The sequence below is a fragment of the Corapipo altera genome, unplaced genomic scaffold (genome assembly GCF_003945725.1).
Source record: "Corapipo altera isolate COAL_440 unplaced genomic scaffold, ASM394572v1 45, whole genome shotgun sequence".
Classification (NCBI taxonomy): domain Eukaryota; kingdom Metazoa; phylum Chordata; class Aves; order Passeriformes; family Pipridae; genus Corapipo; species Corapipo altera.
Genome location: NW_020884877.1, coordinates 15,091,103 through 15,108,316, shown reverse-complemented (window position 1 = coordinate 15,108,316; position 17,214 = coordinate 15,091,103). Strand labels below are relative to the sequence as shown.

The 17,214-nt window shown below is 39.5% G+C and overlaps 1 protein-coding gene across 6 annotated transcripts in view; it reads right to left on the bottom strand.

The window, feature by feature from the left end:
* The window catches only part of ABCB11 (ATP binding cassette subfamily B member 11), a 43,568-nt gene that overhangs the window by 11,994 nt on the left and 14,360 nt on the right, over positions 1-17,214 (bottom strand). For 4 of the 6 annotated variants that reach the window (XM_027636841.1, XM_027636843.1, XM_027636845.1 and 1 more), the window contains exons 7-18: positions 16,535-16,622; positions 15,510-15,643; positions 13,521-13,692; positions 11,673-11,797; positions 10,758-10,932; positions 7,553-7,666; positions 5,449-5,559; positions 4,328-4,453; positions 3,638-3,841; positions 2,201-2,371; positions 1,649-1,850; positions 852-930 (exon numbers count right to left, since the gene is read on the bottom strand). In XM_027636841.1, the coding sequence (XP_027492642.1) occupies positions 852-930; positions 1,649-1,850; positions 2,201-2,371; positions 3,638-3,841; positions 4,328-4,453; positions 5,449-5,559; positions 7,553-7,666; positions 10,758-10,932; positions 11,673-11,797; positions 13,521-13,692; positions 15,510-15,643; positions 16,535-16,622 (1,701 nt within the window). Of the gene's footprint in view, positions 1-851; positions 937-1,637; positions 1,851-2,200; positions 2,372-3,637; positions 3,842-4,327; positions 4,454-5,448; positions 5,560-7,552; positions 7,667-10,757; positions 10,933-11,672; positions 11,798-13,520; positions 13,693-15,509; positions 15,644-16,534; positions 16,623-17,214 lie in introns of all 6 variants that reach the window. The other 2 variants (XM_027636847.1, XM_027636846.1) reach the window with 2 other exon arrangements.

Below are 17,214 nucleotides of genomic sequence, written 5' to 3'. Positions count from 1 at the left end.
TTTATATCAACTAAATCAGGATGCACTGAAGTAATTAGTCAGAATCCCACAGAACTTTTCTTTCTCTTCTATGGTCTTTCAACTTCTTGAGGAAAAAGTATCTCACAACAGGGGCAAATACTTTTCAAAATCATATTCCACTCACTCAGACATTGTCTTAAATACACCACGCACTCTGTATTTGTTGAGTAAAATTGCGGTGTGTCCTACTATATTTGGGCAAGTTAAGATACCAATTCAAACCACCATTACCACTCTCAGTAATTCAGTCCAGAAAAACAGGATGTTGAAACAACTCATCTCTATCTCTGATAAAACATAACTCTGTAATGTAGGACATGTATTCATTTGCATATGTCTGACATGGGCTTGCCTGAAAGAAATAATAAGCGTCTAACTACAAGGCAGTCTGGCTTGTAAAATGCTTTAACTTCCATCAAGCACAAGCCATAATAAAAACGTCCTTGTAGATTGCATTGATTTCCCAAGTAATTGCACAGCAAGTCATTTTTCAAGGGACTGGACTGCGAGTGCATTAGATATTACAAATATGGCTGTATGTTAGCCATAATAAAACCAGAACATTAACACAGTAAATCAAAATTGGAGAGAAAGTACTATGGATAGAAAGAGGAGCAAAATTAAGAGCCTTGCTATTTATCCATGGACTTCAATCAGTAACATTAATACTCAAGTTATTTCTTTCCAAGTGAACTCTATCTCAGTAAAATGCTTGCAGTCCTTCAACCCTCTTTTATGCAGCATACAGAAAAGTCATTTATTAGCACTATTGGTATTTTGGAATAGCAGGATGAACCATAGAGATCTGGAAACACATTTTTAAGACTCACCTCAAACTGGCCCGATAGCTTCCTCTGCTGAATGACTGGACTTTCTCAAGAGTTGGCTCAACCACATCATCCTCTGCTGCTGCAAAATATAGTATATAGAGCTCTCCAGTTAGTGCTAAAATTGAATACAACCTAAGTTCACTGTGGCTCTGCAAAAAAGTGCAGTGTCTCCAAGTCATAAATGGAATACCTTGTAGAAGGCAAAGAATGTAATACAACCATGCTACTCAACCTACATGTATCACAAGGTTTATATTTGTATTCGACACGATGAATTTGACCAAATTTTAGCCCAAGGACCATCTCACTTGAGATGTGACTGCCAAAGGCTTTTTCTCTGTTTGAACTCCATAATTTCTCTCTTATTTTAAGATAACCATATCCAGTGTACGACATTTCACAAAAACACAAGAGATCATTCTATTAGACCTTAATTTCCAGAAGCTTTGATTAAAATCTGCCTCTAGCAAAACAAATAGAGTGGTTTCAGCATACTCTGTAATTTGCTTGAATTTCAAATGCAGTAGGACTGGACTGTTGGCACACAATGGAGGTATAAAATGATGGGTATTGAAGGTCAGGACTACTATTTCAGGGTAGATCTATATTAGGAAGTGCATATGCAGCAAAAACACTTTGGCCAGGACTATCAATGTGTTACTTCTACGAATGATAAAATTCAGCCATAAAAGTAGAAGAAAAAAAAGAAACAACTAGTCCTTATAAAGAAAAATACTTAAAATATCTGCATTCTGTGGATTTTTACCTAATTCTATAAAAGAAAACAAAATGTTTACTTTCTGTTTCTTCTGTAGTAGGTGCTGGGTCTCCTTTGCTTTGCAAGGTCACCAACATGAAATAAACCCCTTTCCTCTTCAAGAGTTCCTCATGAGTTCCTCGCTCTACAGCCCTTCCGTGCTCAAACCCCACGATGACATCGGCGGCTTTGACGGTTGACAGTCGGTGAGCTATCGAGATCGCTGTGCGGCCAAGGCGAGCCTGGCGGGAAACAACAACAGTCTTGTTCCCAGGACAGCACATGGAAATGCTTGGAACCTGAGCCATGGAATCTAATGTCTGGTCAAATTAACAGGAGTAGTTCCAGCCGACTTTGATTTAAGCTCCATCCATAGCCCGCAGAGCAAAGAGAGCTATAGATTTCTGTCAATGTCCCAAAGTAAGCAAAAATTATTCTCTGTCAATAATATCAAGGTTCTACTTGTGCATACAAAACAGTTATTAAGCAGAGTTTCTCACTGATTTGTTGAAATTCAGCAACACTCTCTGCAGAGTACGTTAAAAATAATTTCTGTCCTTTCAAGTCTGATTTTTGCTATACTATAGCAAACCTTATGAAGTGCTTCTTGGACAATAGCTTCACTTTCATTATCAAGTGCTGATGTAGCCATATCCAGTAGCAGGATTTTGGGGTTTCGCACCAAAGCTCGAGCAATAGCTATCCTCTGTTTTTGACCTCCACTCATCTGGCTTCCACCCTCTCCAACATGAGTGTCAAATTTCTGTGTGAAGGAGAAACGTGAAAATGAAACAGATAACCAAAAAGTCTGTTAGGCTTCTGGTGAAGATATTGGTAAAATGTCTCTCAGATCTGTCCTTGGAGTAGACTTTAAAAAAATTATTGTCTTTGAAAGACAAAACCATTGTTAGCGCAGCATATTCAAAGGACAACTGGTGAAATAATTTTCTTCATAACATACAACATCATTTTGCCTGAACTGAGCTTCCAACCCCAAGCCAAAAGTATGCACTGGTAAAAAGGTGAAACGTTCTGGCTTAATTCAAAACAACTATATGAGCAAAAGCTGAAATGGAGAGGAATCACCCACCCACTTTCCCTCAGATGACTCAGAAGCAAACTTTCCACAGAGCTGGATTTGTCTGCTGATGACCTGTGACTCACGGACGTTGTGTCTGTGATTCATGGACATCACATTCTGGTGGCATTGGGTTCAGGTAGTGAATTAAACAAACATGTAAAGCCTGGCATACTGAGAGACAGGATAATTATATTTACCTAGAGCTAAATCTTTTTTATTCTTCCATTTCCAGGAAATAAACATGGGTCTTTAAAGAGCCTTTCTATGAATAGTTTCCTGGAAGCCTGGAGATGCATAGATGAAGGATAAAAAGTATGTACTGACTGTTAATGGTACTTGAATCCCATCAATAACATTGACTGTTGTATCATGTCATTCTCAGAAGTTACTTGGCAAAATAACATTCTAGAAAAGTAGGCAGTCCAGTACTATTCAATATGGGCTTTTTAAGGAGGAATTATTGAAGCCCTGTCATCGTAAGGGAAGGAACTGGAGAAGAGGGAACCTCCAGCTAGTTTACAAAGCTCATACAAGGAGATTAGGTTGTGAGCATCAGAACCAACTACTTCTACAACATATGCTGGCTACTGAGAGGCTGGGCTCTGCATTGCTTTTGGCCTGAGCAGAAACACATCTACATACCATGAAAAATACATATTTTTAAATCGTGCTATAATTATTACCATATTGAATGTTGTGCATATGATTGAGGTTGTGTTTTTTTTTTTTTGGGGGGGAGGGGGTTGCTGTTTGTTGGGTTTTTTTAACTTGAAGACATGCATATAATAAGACCTAATTAACTGTAGTCAAAGGAAAGGTTGCTGCCTACTATGTATATTAATCTTCTGCCCTTCCACCTGAGCACAAATTGCTGCAGAGGGGGAGGGACAAAAGGATTCTCTATTTTTTCATCAAATTGTGCCGAACACTTTACAAGGCAGAGCATACCTGTGGTAAGTCCATGATGAAATTGTAAGCATTGGCCTGTTTGGCTGCTTTGATTATGTCTTCCATGGTAGCCTCATCCCGACCATAGCGAATGTTCTCTGCAATGGTGGTGGCAAAGAGCACTGGCTCTTGTTCAACAATGCCAATCTGTGAGCGCAGCCACTGGATATTCAGGGAACGAATGTCATGGCCATCCAGGGTAACCTACAGAAGCCAATTAAAACACAGACACAAATCTAAGAAAAAAAGTCAGGGAAATTATCTCCTCCAGTTCAGAGACAAAGAAAGACACACTGGAAATGAAGGGCTTGTGATGCTTTGTTTCCATGACAAGCATAAAATCAGCTTGCATACACAGAAGAAGGCAATTCAGTGTCAGTAGCATTGGCTCTAGGAGTTGTGCTCTTTGATTTCATTTCCATTTTTGCTCGGCCTCAGAAATAAAACCAGGTGAAAAGTAATGATGAAAATGATGATTATATGTTTACAAAAACTCAGTTCTTTGTCTTTTATACATTTAAATAAAAGAAATGCACAGGAGGATATTTTGCTAATTTAAAAAATAAATTTTTAAAAAAGAAGGAAGCAAAAAGGGAGTTAGCAGTCTTCCTTTCCACCTTGGAGAAGAAACCATGCTATTCTCTCAAGTTCCTAAGGCTGGAGAAACACATTCTAGGCTGGTACACTCACCATGCCTTCAGTGGGGTCATAGAAACGCTGGATGAGCTGCATCGTTGTACTTTTCCCAGCTCCACTAGCTCCAACAAAAGCTGTTGTCTCCCCTGCTTTAATAACCATATTAAGGTTATCCAAAATCTAGAGAGGAAAAAAACCAGAAACAGAATCTATCCATTCTAATTCTTTCACAGTCATACAACCAAATGAGTATACTCTGTATCTTCAAAGGGAGATTCAAAGCAATTTTACAAAATTCAGAACAGTATTACGAAGAAAGAGGATAAAGCAACCTTTATGTATATGTATATATATGTATATGTATATATATATATGTATAATATGTGAAAACATATTTTTACATTGCTTGAAGAGTTTGTAAATGCAGAGCACTTATTTACACAACAGGCAAGCAGATTTAGATCTTTTTTTGTTACTGTTCAACATTAAGAACTAGTCAAGTTAATACCACTAGAGAACTTGGCAGTAAATTCCCTTTAAAGAACACCGTGTGTGTACTGTGAGGGCCTGGTAAAGCATAAATATTAAGAATGTCAGACTGAGATTCTGTAGAAAGATCTGATACTTCATGTACTTCTGTCTCTAGAAGCAATAGCACTCATTTTCTTGTCCAATAATACGCTTTTCCAAGGAGAATTTGTCAATTCACACACAGTAATAGAGAAATTATGGGGTATACAGTCAATGTTCCTGTACCTTTCTTAGCATTTTAATGGGTCACATGGCACATCCCCAGGATAATCAAAGAGTTTTATAAAATCTTCTTGCACCATTCAGCTTTTTACTTTGTGTTCTGTTCTAGCAAACATTGATACAAGTGCATAATTGATTGTAAAAGAAGCTGTACGCAAGTGAATTTGTCTAAAATTACTAGGAGTTTATGTTCAGCAGCAAGGAATATGTTGATGTGGCAAGGGATATATCAGAATGGTAAAATAAGTAGAATGGTAAGGAGAAGAACCCTTTAATAGAAGAATTATTCAGCTGACTTTTAAACAAAGGATCTGGGCTTCCAGAAAACGACCTCTACTAAAAATCTAGAAATTGCAGGCAGAATCAGGATATTTTGATTGTTTACAATAATTGTGTTCACAGGATGGATGATGAATAGTTACCTTTATGTCTGGTCTGGAGGGATAATGAAATGTTACATTATGAAATTCAATTTCACCTCGTACTTTATCCAGCTTGTAGCCGTCTTCTGACATGCAGTCAATGGTGGGTTTCTAGGATAAAATTTATTATGTTATTTATTTGCTGTTAAATAGACAACAGTGCTGCAGTATATAAACATTCCCAATACCATACGAAGCCATAGCACTTCTGTTTGAACAGCATTTGGCTGCATAGAGCCAGCTGCAGGCTCTGCCCCAGGGACAGCACGCAAGGGGCATGAGATTGAGAGCCAGAGTGATGGAGGAGTTGTCCCCAGTGGGTAGTATGGGCAAGAAGGATGCATCCTCTTCTCATTTGAGGCTGACTGCAAATACCACAGTCTACCACTCAGCTAGGTTTTGCTGGAACAGAGTAGCTGACTGAGCGAGGCATTTTGATTAAGTTAATTTAGCCAGCTCCCCAGGAATGAAATGGCACTAACCCTGTTCATATAAACATTCTCTCAAAGCACCCAACAACCAATTCATTGCTGAAAATCTGCACACCTCACCACTCTGCATCTAAAACATCATCCTAGCACACTCTGTCCTAAGAGCTGGAACACTGAAGTTTTCCTGTGAAGTGCTTTGGGTCTCACATATCTTTGGCCAGGCCTTGGGTATTGCAGACTGTGAGACACAAGCAGAGAATTAAGAGGAATTTGAGGAATTACAAAGAAATAAAATTTTCTAAGGGCAGACTTCTGAAGCGTGGAATACAGAGAATGAATTAAAACTACAGCAACACCAATATCTGATAATTGAAATGTGCATGATTTTTTAAATGGCCTAACAGATTGAAGGGAATGTTAATACGAGAAATGTGTATGCTCTAAGATGTTAAGAAAAGCTAGAAGATTGGTTCCTCTTAAGGAATATATCATACTTAAATTCAGATACTAAGCTATGAAGTAAAGTTTCACTGATCCTGCAAATGGGAACCTCTGCATGACTGTAAATTTAGTGCCAGAAAAAACCTGTATCAGGGCAGAGCTGTGCTTGCACTGTCTAATCACAAACCTACAAATGCGCCAAGCAGATGGATCTAATTTTGTCACTCTTCCTCTAGACAGATGAAATCTCACTTTGGTTTGCTTTTTTTACCCTAAGGTTATCTGACTCAGCCTTATCTTGAATTTTGTGATTAATCCTTACTGTTGCAATTCTTTATGCTTTTGATTTTTTTCTCTGAAAAACAGTAACCTTGTTTATCTCTTTTTCAGTTTATCTTAGAGTTTTAGCTTATGAAATGCATTTATAAGGCATGTTTTATTGTTATTACAGAAGTTTGAAGGGTTACTAAAAAATCTATTATCATTACCACAGCCCCTCTAGTCTGCTTTATACACCCTTATGTGCTCTGTAAAAGACAAGCAGCATTCTAATGTGTTTACAGTTTTTAACATGATAAAGCGTGTCAATGAACAGAGATACTACCTACTATTAAGAAATCAACAGTACTTTTCCAACAACTAAATTTATAAAGCTATAGAAAGGAATCCCCATCAATAAATGCCAATGGAGTCTCAGGCTCTCTCATACTACCTTGTTTCAAGTATCTATCTGTTTAGATAATATTGTGATTAACATTTACGACTGCTGCATGACCATTGCCTGTGCCTGTGCTCATTTGGGTAGCTCTGGGACAGGTGACAGAGGCCACCCTTGCCACTAATGCCAATAGTCACACCTTTTGACGCCATCTGGAGGCTGGGAGCTAGATGCTTGCTGCAAGTTTGATTGCAAAGTGACCATTACTGCCTGCCAGGACACTTTCCATCGGCCAGCACTGATAAGTAATTGTATGGCATGAGAAACAGGAATAAAGAACATCAGTAATTGAGGTAAAAATTCATTATTCAGAAGCAGGCCACTTAAGAAGTCTGTTCAACACGTTCTTTGAGCCCATGCACATGCCACTAGACCTTTCTATTGGACAATCAATTTTTCTTTAATTGGACTCATTTTTCCTCATTTTACACAGTAGATAGAACTAGTATCACTTCAGGCTTATTTAATTATTTTTCCACTACAAAATAACATAGCTTAGAAATGCATTACTTACTTTATCTATTGTCTCAAAAATGTTTGCTGCAGCCCCACGACCGGTGGCAAAGGCTTCCAGACAGGGAGATGCCTGGCCAAGATTTAATGCTCCTACTAAAACACCAAAGAAAACCTGAAGAAGTGGAAAAAGAAATTAACAAAATACGACATCACATTTTTGTTATAATTTACAGTTTAGACATGCAAACCAAACTATAGTGGCTTGATGACTTCTCGTGCATCTGCTGAACTGTGGTGATTCACTATATGAGCATTATTAGCCAACAAGAAAGCAAACAAATGCATTTTAGAAGGTATTTTCACTATTTTTCACGACTTTGTTTGAGGCCAAAGCAAATTACCCTATCTTATATTTACCCTGTCCTAACAAACTGTGCATCCAGGTATTCAATGACATGCCAGTGATGTATTTTTAAGCCATCTCAGTTTGACTGGGTGCCTGTTCCTTGAAACATGGACCGGAACTGAACATCGGTGGGAAGTAGATTATTTTGGGAATGTCTTTTACCAGTAAGCAAAAAGAGAAAGAAGCTTAAAACATTGTATTGCAATGTTTGTATACTGCAGTTCCTGTCTCATCCAATGCTCAAAAAACTTACTTCTGGAGGAGGTACCAGCTGCAAAGAATACTTTTTTCTCTATCTCAGGAAGAAATGAACTGTAAGGGTTGCTACCAACACTGAATAAGCCACATTCTGAGATGAGATTATTCTATCAGTGCAGGTGGACAGTTTCTGCAGGTAGCACACACCCAATGTGCTCACTGTTTCAAGTCCTCTTCTAAGAACCAAAAGGAAGAGTTACTAATGACTCTCTTCTGAAAGCCCCAGGATCCCCTTTTTACCTAAGCCTAGGACAACACGAGAGAAAATGAGCCACAGCATCCACTCTTCCTGGAAAGACTGGCAGACAATAAAGGCAGCTGAACAGAGTATCAAGTATCAGAGGACACTTCAGTTCAAGAATTCACACAGCTTGGTGTCTGGCCTTGCAGATCAGAAGCAAGTGAAGCTGTAGCATATCAACCAAAACACCAAAAAATGTTTGTTCAAAATTTCCTAAGAGCTGCCAATGCTTCATTTCCTACAAAGAAGTTTTTATCAAGGTTCTTAAATGTAGAAAGGAATTGTCTAAGACTGAAAATGGTGGCAATTCTGATATGAGAGAGGGTCTTCAAAGAACAGGACACTGGAAGATAGTGAACATAAAAAGGTGAAGGTTTATTTACCACTTATACACCACATCTGCAAATATATTCATTGTCTGTTCCCACAACAAGTAGTGAACTGCACTGTACAGTAAGTATGGTTTATTTTTCCCAGTGCTACTATGTCAGGGCATGATTTTGAACAGTTTTTGAAATATTTTTTCCTAGAATTTACTCTGCTTTATTTCTTCTTAGTTTTTCTGTTACAGAGATGGTTTGGCAGAACAGATTATAAATGTTTGGACAATGTCTTTGGTGCAGGCTTTTGGTCCATTTTCTTGCTTTGTTGTGGCTGATAGTTTGGACATTCACCCTGCACATTAGGAAATACGCAATGTAATGTATAATATGCAATCCTTTGCTCTAGTTTGACCTGGGAATTCTGCTAAGAAGCAATCGAGGACTCAGCTGGCCTTTAGGATGCAACACAAACAGTAGTCAGGATAAATGGGGCAAAGTGTATAAGGAAACACTACTGCTGAGAAAGAAATAGCAGTACACAGGACTCAGTTCTCCTGTTTACTGAGGATAACCCTATAGCTAAAGTGGAGGACTCTATTGTACACTGTGTACTGCAAATATCTACACTGGGATGTATAGATTATGCCATAAATTCATACTCAGCTTTACTACTAAGTAATTTTTTTGTGTGAATGAGTACCAAAGCAAGTAGGTTTTATGCATGTCAGAGTCCATCATGAACATAAGGGAGCAGGTTCTGTACATCTGACAGAAGAGGAAAGGAAGGCAATACTTAGTGTATCTGAATGCCGTATGGCTGGTGGACAACACTTTTTAAGAAATCAGGAAAAGCATATTTATATGTTTTGTATCTACAAATCCTTCCCTCCTGCACCCTGTCAGACTAGGAGTGTATGGTAGAAAACATCAAATAGAAGAAAGATGACTGGAAACTCAGAGGAAGGGGAGCAGAAGGAAGAGTCTCTCCATTGACAGCTACAATTTTTCAGCTACAGGGTAGCTCCCCACTGTTTGCCATTTGTCATTTGGAAGCACTGAACGCCAGTTATCATGTGCAAGGCAAGGAAATTGCTCACTTTGTTTTTCACAGCACTACCTCGTATCAACTACTCGTGTCAAGAGCAGGTGCAAACAATTTCCTGTGAGGGACATCCTGCTTGAACAGAATTACTCAAGTTAACAATGTTCTCAGAGTAATTTGCCAAACTCTTAGCAGGAAGCTTTGCACTGCTGCTGCTGGTGGTTGAGAGCTGCGCAAGAGGCAGAGAAGGAGCGAAAATAGATGTCTCATCGGAATACCCAGGACTTACCAAAGTTCGGGAAAAGTTTGCTCTGGGTTTAGACTGGAGTCTGCCATTTGGGCAGTCCTAGCTCAAAGCAAATAACTAAAATATCTGTGGATGTTGGTTTTGTTGCATTTAGGCCATCAGTGTCTAGAGCATCTGCTGTGCAGAAATGGATGCACGAGTGCCATAGTTTTTTACACACACTGCAGGAGCCATAGCCATGTGTGTTGTTATCCACATACATGTTTACATGTCCTTTGTAACAACAAAGCAACAGAAAATTTTTTTTCAAAGGAACAGAAAGTGTTCAAGAGAGAGAGGTTAGATTTGACAAAACTTTCTTTGCTTAGGTTTCTCTTTACCACAAAGGGTTTTTTATTACCAAGTTGTTCAAAGAAGCCAGCATCCCAGAAGCCACATGCTGACTCAGAAAATGGGAAAGCTAGTTTCAGGCCTCTGACAATTGTGTAGTGGGCTCTCAAATGAAAGCATTATTCTGATCACAATAGGTAGTATTTAAAATCTTTAAAATAAACATGGATTTTTTTAAAAATCTTATCCAATTGTGTCATATACTTTCATACATATATTGAGTAATGATCTTTAAAAGACATATATAGTGTTTGTTACCACTGAGTCATCAGATACCAGAACACTACAAATATGTGTTTCAGAATTACTATTTTAAAGAACAGTCCAGAAAAGTTGCATCAAGCTAAAATGGGTACCTGCAGAAGAGTGCCAGGTGAATACTCTTCTTCTTCAAGGACAAGTTTAGAACCATACCAAAAGGCTAATGCATAACTTAGGAAAATTATACACCACATGTAACCAGTGAATAATCCCATTATTATTCCTTTTCGAATTCCCCAGTGCTGAGCAAACACCAGATTCTTATCATATCTGTAGAAAGAGAGAAAAATAAAAGGGAATTAAATCAATTTGACAGAAATTTCAAAATTAGCAAAGACCAACAAAATGAGGCATCTTTGGTGACAGCAGAGTGTACACATAAGGTTGATACAGAATCACTCTGAAGTGAGAGATCACAATTGAAACTAGCAATGCTCCCAGATCATGAAATCCTTGAATGTTCTAAGTGTAACAAGCACAAGAAAAGCCACACTCATTGCAGATACCTCACCGGGGGATTTGGAGCTTTAGCAGAGTAACACAGGATTTGACAATTCAGCCAACACTTCAGAGCACATCCTACAGCCATGTTACGCTTTCACAGAATTTAAGACAAATTTGCAGTTTAACATCATCAAATCATGTCTTGCTGAAACTAGTTCTCTTACTTAGCTTGGAAGTACCTAAATTTTTCAGATGTGCTGTGAAAGTGATATATCAGACAATGTTTAGGGGAAAATTTGACAGTATGTTCCTACAAGTAGGAATGAATTGAAGGGAGCATTGCTGACGTTTTATTTCATGGATAAACTGAGTTATCAAACTAATCTTTCAAATGTTACTTGAAACCTAAATTTCTGAAACATAACATGCATATGCATCTCAAAGCTAACAGATAGCCATAGCTGTAGAATATAGAGAATATAATGGGCTTGAATCTGACATGCATTACAGTATTTCATTGCTTCAGGAGAAAAACATCACAGATCTTGCAGTTTGTTCAAACAAACCTTTCAACTTCTTTCTTCTCCCCACCAAAAGCAGCCACTGTTCTGATGGATGAGAGCACTTCATCAGCCACAGCTCCAGCTTTTGCATAAGCCTTTAATTCTCGTCCTGTTAGTTTTGCCACAGCCTACAAAAGCATGAGAAGTGCTGGTTACGCCTGAACTGCAGGTACAGAGAAGGTCAGTGATAAGCAATGCTGGCTGTCACACTGTGCTGTCTGCTCTGCACAAGGTCACCTCCTGCACTCCAAGCAGGCTTTTATTAGGCACGCTGCACACTCGAACACTTGTGTCTTCTAGTACTAGGGCACATACCTTTGTAGCATAGGTTTTGCAACAGCTCTCTGCCCCAGGTAGCTAGAAAAAGCAGCTGGCAACACCCGCTTTCTCTCCCTGCCTCTCTCTCTGCTGCTAACTGTGCTTAAGCAGACTGCAGACTGAGGGTTTGTGCATAGGGGGAGGAAGGGGGAGCTTAAGTGGCCCTTCAGCCACTGTGGCAGATCCTAGCTTCAGAAAGAAGAGGTAACTGTAGTGATGGGGGAAGATGGAAACAGATGCTGCCCAAAACTGTGCTTTGTTTCTCGGGCTGACAGCAAGCAGGCTCCTGCACAGCAGCCCAGAGCACACTGGATGCCAAAAGCTTACTTAAACTCAAAAAAATGGATGAAAATGTAGTCATGTACAATTCTACACAAAGATACCACATTGGCTTGAGAATGAGATAACATTAGAAAGTGTAAAGTGTCATTATTTACTTTCCCTCTTCCAATACCCTACTCCATGCATCTATTAGCCACTTTTGGAGATAAGAAACCAGTCTAGATTAACCTTGGGTCTGTTTTCATCATGGTAAAAAACAAAGACTTGGTCTGGAAAGGCTGGTAAGGAGGAAACACTTAACGGTAGGTCTGTGAAAGGAAAGAGATGGGTACAGAGAATTAACAGTGGAAAGGGGGAAAATTACAGACATAAAGGGGAATGAGCTTGGAAAGGTATTGCAAATGAAGGAAAAGTATTTGGGTTTTTTTTCATTCCCTGCCAGGATTCTGCTCTCCCACTTCACACAGAGTCATTATTCATGTCATCTACTTGCAGCCAGCACAAGGCGCTAAAGGAGAGCTGGAAGACAAGACATTAGTCAAGGTTATATTAGAGGTTTGATAGAAAAATGATAGCAAGCTCTTCCTGAAGCAAAAGAAATTAGATTCCCAGAGGGCTGAGCCCAACAAGAATGCAAAGGAGGAGCAGGAACTACCCAGCCCTGATGGGTGTGGTAGAGGAGGTGAGAGGGCAGTTTCCCTTTTCCCTGTCCTTTTTCTGCACAGAAACAGGAAGTTTGTAGGAAGCAGATGGAGAAGCAGAACAGGAACAACAGGGAGAAGGTGCAGCAGCTTCCAAGAGCAAGGACAGCTTGAGGTAATTTTGAGCAGTTATTTTCAACTATTTTATGTTTCTGAAACTTGATCATTCTCAAAAGTTGCCAATTTACATAGAGAAATCAAGTCCCGTGTCTTGTAACCATCTAAACCAGGTGTGCAGTAATAGAGAGAAGGTACAGGCCAGGTTCTGATCTCAGCAATGATAATATCTATCCATAGGACCCACAAGAAGGTGTGCTTATACTCCCATCTTAGAAGCAGGATATGTCATTCTGGGAAAGCAACAGTGGGAGCAAAGCCCACCTCCCCTCCACACACCCTTTCCTTCCCCTCCTGTCCAGTGCTGCTGTGACCATAATCTGCCTCTCTTGACTTTAAAGGGGTGTAACAGACTTTACCAGTCCTCACAGCTCCATGGCATGATCTTCCCTGCCTATTGTTCCTCAAAATGAACCTTTCACAATTCACTTACCAAGCCATAGACAGCCGCTCCAATCCCAAGCAAGGGGCTGACTGCAATGATAACCAAGGTCAATTTCCAGCCACTGACAAATCCCAGTAGGAATCCACACACAAAAGTGGTTATGCGCTGGATAAAGACTGCTGCTTGGTCAGCAATAGCCTCATTAATTTTGTTAACATCACTGAAAAAAAATAAAACAACAAAAATCAACAGACAATTGGTGAGCATACCTTTTGTTTGTGTTACAGGTCCTGGCCACATTTGGGTTAGCTGCTTTTCCCTGGAGAGGGCCCTTCCTCATCCCTATTCTTTCACCATCACCCCTTACAAAGACCCTGGGCTACAGTGAGAAAGCCTTTGCAATGGCAGAAGGCTTTTAGACATGAATACTGCAGAGGTGATGGCATCCTTTCCCAGGAAAAGTTGCCCTGACAGCTGACTTATTCACTAGCTGGTTCTTACTACTCTGCCCAAACTGATTCAAAGGACAGGGCAGAGAAATCCCAGCTGGATGCAGCTGTCTGATAATGGAAAAACAGCATAGCTGATATAGCATTCCTCACATCATGGGGCACTGAGAATGTACCATACCACCTTGCCAAGGGGACAGGAAAGGGGAAGACAGCTCTAACTCTCTTCTAGTTACACCTTTCACCATCTCCCAGTTCCTCCCTCCATTCTGTAAGGTAGTTTATTCTCTAAATGAGAAAGAGAGTGGGAAAATCAAGGAGGGCTACTTTAACACTGGAGGCAGTGGGAAAACATGACAGTTCTATCACATGGAGGATAGTGGTGCAGCAGTTGGCATCATTCAACTCCTAGGCAGCTGCAGAGTTCATTTGTTCTCTCTTAGGCATTGCCAATACAGAAAAAATGTATTCAAGCAAAACACTCTTGGCTACTACCTCATCTTTGAGATTAGAAGAACTAGGAACTCCTGGAATAAACAGTAGCAAGTGGGTACTACTGAGATTTAAAGTGCAAAGTTGTAAACTCATTCATACATCAAGTGAAATTACAGTCCTCTGTTGAAAAATGTAAGTGTTGAGTAGAAGAATCATGTTTGTATTTCTTCTGGCAAATGGTTTTGCAGTCAAGAAGCTTTCTGCAGGTCACAGGACAATGTTGTTCAAAACCAAGGGAACTGTGTTATTTACTAGACAAATACATGCTTAGTTCCTACTTTTTCTGAATAAATTCTTCACAGCAACATAAGCTTGCCATTTAGTCTTCATGAAAAGAACACCACAGAAAGTAATAGATACCGGTGAGTAAAGGCAAACAAAATACCCTTCAGCTATAGAAAAATTTTCTGCAAATGTGACTATTAGGCAGGCACAACTGAGAAGAGCCATCTACAGTCGGCATACACCCCCCCTGCAGCTGCCTGCAGCCTGTAAACAGGAACTACTAAGGAGCAAACCTTAAACTCTGCTTTTTTCAGGGCTAAATGTTTACCCAGGATGAGATGGTTTCTCCAACTGCCTTGTGTCCATATCTAAAGGTAAGAGCTTGTATCTTCTTTAGCAGAAGATTAAGCAAGGCTCACTCTTTCCTTTTAAAATCCAACAAAAGCAAAGTCATGCCCCTAATGTAATTTTCCTTTCTGAGAAGTGAGAGAGGGTTCAGATCAACGTCTTCAGACTCAGGGAGTGTACACTGACAGCCAAATTATAGATCATTCTGAAAGGACTGGGCACAGAAGGAGAAGGCAGGAGAAGACAAACAGGAAAAAAAAAACCTACCCCAAAAACCATCCAAGAAAACCCCCCAAATTTACTGACAGACAAGGCACAAAAGGGAAATAATTGTGGCTTAACAGTTATGGCACTCAGTTCAAAGACGGGGGAGATAATCCGTCTGGTTGCTACTCCCGGGAACATCGCTGTATTTGTATTAAAAGTTGTTTGTCAAACGCCTGATTTTTGGCACTCTGTGGTGTTTGGAAGGAATTACAAAATGTTTTCTATAGCATACATTTTTTTCTAGATTACTTACTCAGAAATTCGGGTGTTCAGTTCTCCTACAGATGTACAGTCAAACCAGCCTATATCCATTCGCATTATTTTCCTGAAATAAGCTTTCCTGATTTTCTGTATCTGACGAGCTGCAGACATAACCCAAAAGCAGATCTGGGAAAAGCATAAAGTGGTTGATAAAATGCAGTAAAAAGTCCTTTTACTCCCAACAAATGGGAAAATGCAATTTGGATAAAATGGGAAAGAGCAATTTGGCTATTGATAAAATTACTATTCAGGTAAAATACATTCTGGCTACATAGACATGCTAGTTGTTTTGATCTTTAAATAATCCAGCAATTTTATATAGCCTGTGTATCAAGCATTTGTCACAGTTCTGGTAGGATGAGAGGAGAGGCAAGTTAAATTATTTATGCTGTTATGTGAATGTCATATGGACAAACTTTTTTCCATCTACAACTGCAAGTAGTACAGGGATGGCAGCCATCCTACCTCAGCAAAACTCTGGAATAGTTCTCAGGAAGGAGAATGACAAGTGATTTTTGTTATTATGAAAAGCTTCCAAAGCAGTGGATCCTATGCAGGAGTCATCCGAGCTTGTGACTCATCTCAGTCATAAGGACTGAACCATTACTACAGAATACATAGGGTGTGATTCTTCTCCAACACCAGTTTTACACAAGTATTGCTCTGTAACATCTCTATAATAGAAACACAGGGCTCAACACGGTTAAGATGCCTGCTTGGAATCTCCCTGCCCTTCAGCTGTTATTGCAGGAGGGCATGTGGATTCCATAGCAGCCACGATTGAGCAAGTATTGCTTGTGGTGTGGGTAAAACTTATCCTTTTGCAAAGGTATGCATGCACAAATCCAAGGAGCTCTCAGATTGACAGAGCTAACATATTTCAGATGATAGAATGAAAACTGAAAGCATCTGTTCTGCTCAAGTAGGTAGCTAGCAGTTAAAAGGAATATAATTAACATAAACTTCATTATTTAGTGATTTAAACTTTGAAATCAAAATAGAAAAAAGAATACTGACTTGGAGGTATCCTAACACGAGTATGGCACAACCAATTCCTGCATAGTATCCTGCAAATCTGGTCATTTCTTGTTCAATATCCAGCAGCCTGAAAAAAAAAAAAAGAGGGGAAAAAAAAAGAGTTAGCAATGCTGTTTTAAATTTGATTTCTAGTCTGGTGTGTCCTCAGGTTAGAGTCAGGTCAGCTGGCAAATCGACTTGTTTTGCTAACAGAGGCTATCCCTACCAGGGGCTGGATTCCTTGCTCTGCCTGTTGCACAGGGCCAGGGAGCTGGCAGGGACCAGAAAATGCTCTGCCATCCTGCAGTTTTTGGGAAACCCCAAAGACTGCATGCTCCAAAAGAGCACAGGTGAGCAGGGGTTTCAGAGAAAAACTGCAAAACAAGTTTTCATTAGATGTTGAATGTGCTTGCTTTGTGCCATTATACCAACTAATAACACTCAGATTTCAACATGGGGAGAAATGAGGGCTGCTAAAGTCAATTCAAATATTACTTCAAATATAAGTTTCTAATCTGAAATGATTATTTGTTTTTGTTACTCGATTAGGAGTGTTAAATTACTCATAATATCAGTGAAGGGCATTGAATTGCTGCTTTTGCATTTAGGTTACTTTGAAATAGGCAGTTATTCTTTTAGACAACTTTTTAAAAACAGCCTGCAGACAGCAAATTCTATTC